This window comes from Hipposideros armiger, unplaced genomic scaffold (assembly GCF_001890085.2).
Source record: "Hipposideros armiger isolate ML-2016 unplaced genomic scaffold, ASM189008v1 scaffold_311, whole genome shotgun sequence".
Lineage (NCBI taxonomy): Eukaryota > Metazoa > Chordata > Mammalia > Chiroptera > Hipposideridae > Hipposideros > Hipposideros armiger.
In genome coordinates this window covers 231561-242141 of record NW_017731661.1, presented here as the reverse complement: position 1 = coordinate 242141, position 10581 = coordinate 231561, and the positions used below count along the sequence as shown (strand labels likewise).

Below are 10581 nucleotides of genomic sequence, written 5' to 3'. Positions count from 1 at the left end.
CCAGCTGTACTTCAACGGATGAATGGTTAAACAAGCCATGGAATACTACTCAGCAATAAAGAGAACTGAACTACTGACACACACAACAATCTAGATGAATCTCCAGAGAATTACGCTGAATGAAAAAATCCAATCCCAAAATGATTCCACTTATATACCACCCTAGAAATGACAACGTTTTGGAAATATGGGTTAATTAGTGGCTGTCAGAAGTTAAGGAAGGGGTAGGGGCAGGAGGGAATGGATACAGCCATAAAAAGGCACATACGGGATTTGTGTTGTGATGGAAATGTTCTGTATCTTGAAGTGTCGATATCAGTATCCTAGCTGTGCTATTAAACTACAGGTCTGCAGCATACTACCCCAGGGAAAGCCTGGGTAAAGACTACCCAGGATCTCCCAGTATTTCTTATACTGTATGTCAATCTACAATCACCCTAAAAAACAAAGTTGATTTTTCTTCTTTAAAAAGGTACTAGGTTAAAGAAGTCTGACTTTAAATACATGCATATTGAACAATCCTTTATTAATGAAATACAAAAATATGTTACCCACACAAAAACACCAAATAGAAAACAAACAAATAAACCCGTAACTTACACTATTTACTTCTTTGGATGGTGAATTATTTCCCACACTTAATGGTGACGCTGAGTTTCCTGGGGAGAAAAAACATAAAGCGTAATAAAAGCCAAATATTACTTTATTCCTGAACATATAAAATACCATAATTAGTTAATGTTCAAATAATATAGCTATGCCAAAATAGTCATAAAGCTACACTATAAAAATGCAACAGCCTACTTTTCCCTGAGGAAAATTAACAATTTATCTGAAATTTCCTTGACTACTAACCACTTTCATAGTGAATTTTTATCCATTCACTAAAGGAGCGATTCTTAGACTCAGGACTTGTTTACAAGCTTAAAAATAATTGAGGACCTCAAAGAGCTTTTCTTTACTTGGCTTATGTTTATCAATATTTACTATTAATAGAAATTAAAACTAAGTATTAGAAACATCAACTAAGAATTTCAACATATTTAATTTAAAAACAGCAAGTTCATCACAGGTTGACATAGTTTTTGAGAACAAAACAATTTTCCAAGGCAAAAAATAAAATTTTGAGAACAGTAGCACTGTTTTTACATTTTTTTATATCTCTGGCTTAACCAATGACAGGTGGATTTGCATATCTGCTTTTGAGGTCAAGCTGTTGTGATAAGAGCAGCATTTGGCTTCCGCATGTCCCACACCTCTGGCTGAGCAGCCCAAGCCTGGCGCTAGAGGCTGCCAGCCTCAGTCTGCAGCTTAGCCTCTCCCAGGCACCTTCACGCCCAGCATGGGTGGCAGTCATCTGCAGACTGCTTTGTGGCTCATTCCAGGTGGCCCTGGGCAGGACACAGGCTGCAGCTGAACTTGGTCTGCAGCAGGGCTCCTCCCAGGAGGTCCCTGGACCAGTATGCCCTGTTGGTGGCTTCAGAACCAGTGGGGTGAAGACGACACACCCAAAGGGCAGACTGGTCAGGTACCAGAGCCCCGCTAAAGAGAACCCTGCTCTGTGGGGTCAGCCCCTGCACTACAACTCCTCCACTGCAGTCACAGCCTGTCCTCACAGCCAATCAACCTGAGGATTAATACCTCCCACTGATGTGCAAATAGCAACCAAGGCTCAACTACAATAGGAAGACACACAAGGGACACCCTTGGAGTTCAGGTGAAACTACCTAGCTCAGGTGACCAGGAGGAGACTGCCGCACAGGGCCCCACAGGACACCTACTGTAATACATAAGGCCACTCTATTAAGACGGGGAGACATAGCAGCTCTACCTGATACATGGAAACAAACACAGAGAGGCGGCCAAAATGGGGACACAAAGAAACATGTCACAAATCAAAGAACAGAACACAGCTCCAGAAAAAGAACAAAATGGAAAGAAGCAATCTACCAGATGTAGAGTTCAAAACACTGGTTCTAAGGATGCTCAATGAACTCAGGGAGAACTTCAACAAAGATATAGGAAACATAAAAGTGGACACAGAAAACATAAAAAAAAGAGTCAGAAATGAAGAATAATGAAAATGAAGAATACACTACAGGGGATCAACAGATTAGATGAAGCAGAGGACTGAATCAGCGATTTAGAAGATATGATAGCACAAAACACCCAATCAGAACAGCAAAAGGAAAAAGAATCCAAAAAATGAGGATAATTCAAGGGGCCTCAGGGACAGCACCAAGCATATCAACATTCACATCACAGGGGTACCAGGAGAAGAATGAGAGCAAGGAATTGAAAACTTATTTGAAGAAATAATGACAGAAAACTCCCTAACCGGGTGAAGGAAAAAACTCTCTTAAGACTAGGAAGCATAGAGAATCCCACACAAGATGAACCTAAAGAGGCGCACACCAAGACACATCATAATTAAAATACCAAAGGTTAAAGACAAAGAGAGAATCTTAAAAGCAGCAAGAGAAAAGCAGTGAGTTACCTACATGGTTGCTCCCATAAGACTGTTGGCTGATTTCTCAACAGCAACTTTACAGGCCAGAAGGGACTGGCACGAAATAGTCAAAGTAATAAAAAGCAAGGACCTACAACCAATATTACACTACCCAGCAAAGCTATCATTTAGAATCGAAGGATAAAGAGTTTCCCAAACAAGAAAAAGCTAAAGGAGTTTATCACCACCAAACTACAATAGTATTAAAAGAAACCCAAAACACTACTTCGAATGGACATGTGCATCCATATGTTCATTGCCTCATTATTCACAATGGCCAAGATATGGAGACAACCTGGGTGTCCATCAATGGATGAATGAATAAAGAAGAGGTGGTACATATATACAATGGACTATTACTCAACCATAAAAAAGGAATGAAATCTTTCCATCTGCAACAACAATGGATGGACCTAGAAGGTATTATGCTGAGTGGACTAAGCAGATAAGAGAAAGACAAATGCCATATGATTTCACTGTGGGATCTAAAAAACAAGATAAACGAACAAACAAAACAGAAACCAACTCACAGATACAGAGTACATTTTGAGGGTTGCCGGATGGAATGGGGGTTGGGGGTGAGTGAGAAAGGGGAAGGGATTAAGAAGTACAAATTGGTAGTTAACAAATAGGCATGGGGATGTAATGTACAGTGCAAGGAGCATAGTCAATAACATTGTAATAACTATGTATGGTGTCAGATGGGTACTAGATTGGGGTAATCACTTCATAAGTTATGTAAATGTCTAATCACTATGTTGTACACCTGAAATTAATATAATATTGAGTGTCAACTGCATTTGAAAAATTAAAACATTTATTTAAAAAAATCTGTTGTGGTACATTGCTTTGGTTGAAGTTACCTGAACAAAATCTGGCCTCATGCAGATATGTGGTCGCAAAAAGGATAAGTATTTAATGTTCTCAGATAACTATGGCTATTTTCCTTTAACATCACACCGAAACTCAAGTGTTAGGTTAAGGATTAGTTGAAATCTAAAACTGTGTCAACAGATTTTTCATACTTACATTAGAATCCATGAATGTAGCTTGCACTTTGAATTGATTTTTACCCATGTTTGACTATGTACCATCATGCATTGGTCTTTTGGGAAAGTCTGAGAAACTCGGAGTTATGCAGACCTTTCAAATGTTGACACATTTCATTATACAGAATCAAATAATGGTGTTAATATCACCATGCATCTCACCAAAAAAGTCTTAAGTATTGAGAAGCTGTCAAGCTCAAAGTGATAGACTCAAGTTTCCTGAAATTCTCGTTTTTGCTTGAAAGCTTGAATTTTATCTTTAGAAACAATTACTGCCAGCTGTTTTCCTTGAAGTGACAGGCTCACTGTTCGTTTTTGAGAAAATGACTGCCATATAGCTAAATCTAATGACCCTCATTTGTCATTCTTTTCAAGTAAAAATGATGTTCAAAAAATAAAAATAAAAAAGGTTTTCATTGAGCTCACAACTCCAACAATTGCACACATGCTTTTCATACCTCAGTATGCAGCAGGAGTCAGGAGCAATTCCCACCTGTTCCACAAAATACTAAAAATATCTGTACACCAGGGTCAAGATTATTAATAAATCTTACTGCTTCATCAGTGGTAGGTCGGCCGGTGAAGGAACGCGCACAGTCAGGCAAGTTAAGAAAGTTAAAGCAAGTCTATTTTATTAAGAGAGAGTCTATCAGGCTGAGCAAAGATGGCTACAGCCCAGGCTAAACGTCTAAAGGAGACCTGCAGCCCCGAGGGAGCGGTTGAGGAGGGTTATATAGGGGCGGTGATAACAGGGTAGCATTGTTTGAACAGAAAATGCTGACTGCCTGTATGCCAGTAGCTGTTTGGGGGCATTTTCTGTTTCTGGGTTCTGTCTGCAAGTGCAGGCCAACAGACATTTTGTTGTTTTCTTGTAGACATGGCTGTCTGTAAGTCAAGGTCTCTTACATTCAGAGACCTAACAATCAGGACATTCTTAAGTAAAACAGGCATTTCTGGCCTTTTTTGTTTAACTACAACTGTCCCTGCCTACAGTTGAGCTAATAAAGTTCCAGCAGTTTGCCCACCTTTGCTTTTGAACCATCAGGGTAAAGTCAGCACATCTAAAAAGGCAGGTAACGTTTTAACATTATTAGAGAAATAGTTCTGATCTTTTCAGAAACCCCCGAGGCCCAAGGGCCACGCTCTGAGAACTACATCATCATCATATTAAAAGGTCACATCTCATATAGGTTCAAAGAGGTTCAATTTCACCAGTGCCCAGCCTCGTAAATAGGTTTTTAGCAATAGGACTAAAGGAATTTTTTTTTAGTAAAATGAAACGAGTTAATGTCTTAGATACATCTTTGTGAGCTACTACTATTGTACATGCATAAAATCTTCATAGTACTGTGTTTTTTAGAGATGGCCAATCTTTAGAACACCCATAAGTTTTTCCTTTCTTCATTCCTAGTATGTACAGCTCACTGTGGTGAAAAAAAAAAACTCATCGGTAGACATTCTCTCCCCGGGAATCCTTTCTGTGATTAATCCAGCCAAAGGTGGCTAGTTGGGATCTGGCTTTTCCCTCTAAATCAATATTTAAATACAAATACTGTATGGCAGCCATTTGGTTCGTGTTAATAGCCCATTGCAGTGTAGTTACATGTACTTGTGAAAAGTCAAAGAAACCATTAGAATGTAGTAGATGAAGGCTGTAGTTTTCACTCACCTGTTGGCAATGTCTTCCAGTCTCCTTTGGATCCAACCACTTCTCCACTCATGCCATTCAGGTATGAAGGTAGTGAACTGTCCTCCTGACCAGCCAAATACTGTTTGGTTTGCTCACAAAGCAAAAAATTGTTCTTTTTATTTCCATTCTCTGGGCTTTTCAACCTGAAAGTAGGGTGGTTAGAATGTCTTCCAGGACTTCTTAAAGCATCAGGTGATGGAAGCTTGCTTTCATTTTCCTCAAAATTAAATGGCTCCGTCATTTTACAAGTAGATGCCTCCAAATTATTTCTTGACATCATATTAAACCGCAATTTTAACATTCATAGATGTCTAAGGGAAGAAATGTATTTTAAAAGGCAACTTTTAATCAAAGTAGAAGTACTATAGGAACAGGTGATTTTTTTATTTAATAACTCTCATGAACCATTCCAGAGCAGACATAACTGTGATATCAAAGCCTGTTATCCAGGCACAAGGAAAGAATGACTATCAGTAAGTACAAACTCCAAGTTCAACAGAATTCAACAAGACAACAAAACATGAACTCAAGAGACATCAAAAGAGTAACCTCAGGGTTGAACACCATCCCTTACTTTAAAAAGATTTTGAAACAACAGCAATAAAAAAGGACTTCCATGTTTTAAAAGAAATATATCCAACCTAGAGCTTACAACTTAATGGTGAAATACAATAGAGGTTATTGTTTAAGTCAGGTCATCACCTACCTTGGTAGCCTCAGAATCCCTCCACCCTTTCCTCCTTTGTGTCTCCTATACTATGTCCTTGAGTACGCTTGAACCCACTACCCAGAATGCCCTTGCTCTCATCTCCCTGGTAAATGCTTTCTTTCCTAGTCATTCTTCACAATTTTCCTCAGCTGACACCTAATTCTTGTGTTTTCCCCAAATCCTCTGCTTTGATAATGTCCAGCTGAGCTGCCATAAATTGTAACTTGGATCTACTGCTTTTAAGGACTGATCTGTGTGCCCTTTTCTGTGAAAATAAGGTACACATATTGTTGCAAAGTGCCTCTGAGACCCCTCTACCCAGCAATTATGCTGGTTTGTTGTTTTCCTCTTATTCTTAAAGAATACTGTGTTCCACCCAGGGGAAGTAATGAAAGTGGACAAACAACTATTGAAGTAGTGACCTATATAGTCTGTAGACGGCAGGCAAAGCTTTTGCCCATCCTCCCCAAACTGCTGGGAGTCAGAAAGCTGAAACCAGCCTGAGTAATATCTAACATTGTTCTGAATGGAAGATAAACAGCAAAAAAATCTTCCCTTTTGGTCTTGAAAAATATTCCATCTTAATGCTTTAACTTAGGCCTAGCCTAATCCAATGACAATCCAGAAAAGAAGGAATAATAAGAAAGAAAGAAATACACAGGCACACCGGAAGGTGGGGAACTCTTAAAGGATCAGATCTCAGGATGATCCATTATAGGCCTACAGATGGGCAGCTATGGTGGGAGAAACCTGCAGCTACCAGGGAGAGAGCATACCTGCAGCAATAAGCACACATTAATTGAGAGATTAGACTGAGAACTACAATGCTGGGTGCAGTAAGAAAAGAGAGAAATATTGTGACATTACAAAAGAAAAATAACCTCTTGGGGAAATTGGCTGGGGATCTGAACACTGAGCAACTCTAGCCTCTGTACAAGACATAGAAAGAATGTGTATTAAAATATCAGGGCAACTACCAGAAGAACAGAAATAAAATGTATAACTTTAAAATCAGAGGAAAAAATTCAATCCAACAGAAAAAAATAAAAATTCAAGCGTGGCACATAGAAACATCAATGTGTTTCTATGACATGACAGGTGACATGACAGAACCAAGCCCAAGTGCAAGTCATCTAAGCATCAATGATTTACGTAATGTCTCACTTAACAGGGAAAAAGAAAGACCCACGAAGAAAAGCTTGATGTTATGCACAAAAGGCATACATGAAACAAAATTATACAGTAAGGCTGAAAAGAAAAGGACTAAAACATGTGCTAACCAAATAACCAAAATAAAAGGTGGAATGCTGATGTTAACTACCGATAAAATAGAATTCAAGGGTTCAAAGGAATCTTTGACTCACAATGTCACTTTGAGATGTGTAAGCTAAAACTGATGGAAGGAGGAGAAATGCAATCCACAATGGTAAGGACACACCTGCCTTAGACACTAGGCACACAGACAGAAAACCAGCAGCAAGTATTCTAGTAACATCTAATAGGGACCAATACAACCAAGCATACTCATTTTTCCAACACCGAGCATGTACTGGACTACAGGCCATCTTTAATAACCTCGAAAAAACTAGCCTCATACAGATGACTTTCACTCATCACACTATACACAAATCTCCATGTCAGACTTTGCTTCCCAAAGAATCAGCCTTGCGATTCACTAGAGTGGAGGGTGGAGGGTTTGTTTTTGTTTTTTTCGTTTTAGTCTAACAGTGACAAAATATCACCAAGGAAATGACAGCAAACATGATATGAACAGTTAAAAACTTACAAAAAGTACTGGAGTGTCCAGGAAATAAGTAGTAATACAAAGATGATAAATTTGATACCTTTTAAAAAGTGGGAAAAATAGTAAAAACATCCAGATCCAGCAGCAGACACTGGTTGACTGACCCAAATGTCATCTTCTCCCTCTGATTGGCCAGCATGAGTGCGACACAAAATTAGCCATGTTCAGAGGTCTCCTAAGTGGGGCTTCTCAGAAAGCTCTGTCCTTTTCTGACAAACAGGGACAGATCTGGCTAGCAAGGTCCCTCACCCCTTTCTTTGCAATGTGGAGCTGGGGCCTGAAAATCTATCACCCATGTTGCAATCAGGAAGCAATACACATAATGAAGAAGGCACACCCTAAGGGTGGTGGAGCCAAAAACCTGAAAGAACCTGGTGACCCTGGCGGTCCAGCTGGTTCCTGGAGTTGTCGCACCAGCTGTGATCTGTCTATGCACAGTCTTGCTGTGGTATCAGACAAATAAACCCATGGGTTTTCTGTTATTTGCCAACCAGTTGACACAGATATCAATAAAATAAGCAAAAGTCATGAATAGAAGGACAGAGGATGAAGACTGATAAACAAAAGGGAGAAAAACATTTACTCGTAACTAAGAATTTTCAAATTGAAATATCTATATGTATTACTTTCTGCCTAGCAAGGGTACAATTCGAAAACACTCATTACTGAAAGGAATGTAAATTAATATGCCCTTTCTGGGAAAAATTTGACAATAAATATACATACATATATATCTAAAGAGTCTTAAAAACATTCTTAGTCACTCACCTGGTAACTCCACTTCCAGAAATTATCCCACTATAGTAATCCTAAACATCAAAAAATCCTGCACACATAAATATCCATGTAAGGTGGCAAAAAAAAAAAAAAAACGTTAGGAAAGAAAGAAAAAATTAACTGTGATGCTTCCTAAAACCAAATGCTTTCTTTTACTCCCTTGGAATTCTGCTCCTCCTCCCCCAGTGGAGGGTGGGGAGCACCCTGGGACACACTGCAGTGATGTATGCCCTTGCCCTCTCCTTTCCTTCCAAGAGACCACAGCCTAGAGGCTAAACCCATGAATTAATTCTTTTAATACCAAAAATGCACGCAGCAAATACTTAGCTGGCTGTAACTTTTTTCCTTCTCTAAAGTTTGCTTATGTCTTCCTGGTAACCCCATGCATTCAGAGATAATGACTACTGAAAGGGAAACAGTTTTAAAGCTATAAAACTCAAGGGTTCAGCAGAACAGGAGCTTTCAAGTTGGTCTGACCCAAGTCTGAGCAGTCTCATATTCCTCATTCAGCCGTGCTGTCTTAACCGAATTGCTTCATCTTTCTAGGATTCAGTGCCTGTAAGACGTGGCCAACAGTAACTTCCTTATAACTTCTAATCATGACAATTAAATTCTAGACTATATGTGAATGACTTAGCACAGTGGCTGGTGCTTACTAAGTACTTAAAAGGCAGGTATTGTTTCTAGTCCTTTACTTTTACAGCACTCTGCCACTGAGTCCTTACAAGGCTGAGATCAACATCCAGGTCAGATGCCTAGGCGTTGCAATTTTGCATTCAATATGCTGGTGGCTCAATATGGGAACCAGAAGTGTCTCCCTTACTCCAGAAGCCAACAGGGCAAGCATATTAACTGCAGGGGCCAATGCCAAGGAAAGAGACTGGCACACAGCAAACATGCTATAAACACTTGTTAAACAGCGTGGTTTACCCATATCTAAGCCAATGTTGTGTTGCCTCTTGCTATCCTACAGGAGGTAGCAGAAAAAAGGCTCGTATTAGTATTGATGGCACTGTAGCTTTCAGTTAAACGAAGGCACTGAACCCACAAACCAGTTTCTTTTAGAGAAAGGGGAAAAGTTCCTCTAGTAAATGCAACTGGACATTCACCTTTTGGAGAGTCATGCCCGGAAGTCCTCTTTTCCAAACTGCAGGGCCCTCACCCACCAGCTCAATTGCAATGTTTTTTACGCCTATCCCCCATATGGTATCCTCCCACACCAAAACCTCCAACCCTAGACCTGCCCTTCCCAGACAAAGCTCCAAGGTCTCCTCCACCCTTCCATGCTCTCTCCACTTACAGGACCCTTGTATCCACTCAACGCCCGACCTCAACAACTGACCTCAACGTCCAGCGCCCAACGTCCGGCTCCCAACGACCAAAGACCAACGCCCTTTACACTGTTCTTTCCGTTTCTCTGTGCGCCTGGGAATCCTAACCTGGAAAGAGAGAAAAGGGTCGCTGACCCCGGACTGTCCCTGAAGCCTGGCTGTGGTGGCATCTGCTGGTGCCCTGGAGTGCCGCAGCCCAGCCACGCTCCCTGCGCTCCGGTCACTCCCAATGACTAGTCGGCGGCGCCTGCGCAGTCTGAACCCACGTGCGCCCCTTAACGCCCACGTGAATCCTCCGCATGCCCAAGAAAGGAAGCCGTGCTCTGGCTTAGGTGGCGCATCTGTGTTCCAAGGATGGTACAAAGGCCATGGGCTCAGAAAATTCCTCCGCGGAAATGTAATATAGCTGTGGTTCTAGCTTCTTCTAAAAAGGTGTCCCCGGAACACCGAGGTCAAATTTTCAGCTCAAAGACCCAGACCATGGCTCCTCAAAGGTCACTTGGTTGGCATTAACCACTTAAAATCTTAAAATATTTTTCAAGTTAACCACTGCCTCTGCCTGGTCTTGGAAACTAAACACACGTGATCACAACTTTTTTTCCCTGAGAGCGTCATTATGTGTCCATGTGGCCCAAAGAATGCACTTTAAAATTTTTGTTTAAAATTACGGACCTTTAAAGCAAATTCAGAAGAAAACCGGTACCTCTTTGTG

General features: G+C 40.5%; 1 protein-coding gene across 1 annotated transcript in view; it reads right to left on the bottom strand.

Annotated features, from left to right (window-relative positions):
- Nucleotides 1–5558, bottom strand: part of TDRD1 (tudor domain containing 1) — a 37633-nt gene extending 32075 nt beyond the window's left edge. Inside the window, exons 1-2 of the mRNA XM_019660093.1 lie at nt 5228–5558; nt 601–659 (exon numbers count right to left, since the gene is read on the bottom strand). Coding sequence (XP_019515638.1) covers nt 601–659; nt 5228–5549 — 381 coding nt within the window. The 5' untranslated portion in view covers nt 5550–5558. The remainder of the gene's footprint in view (nt 1–600; nt 660–5227) is intronic.
- Between the last annotated feature and the right edge of the window lie 5023 nt (nt 5559–10581).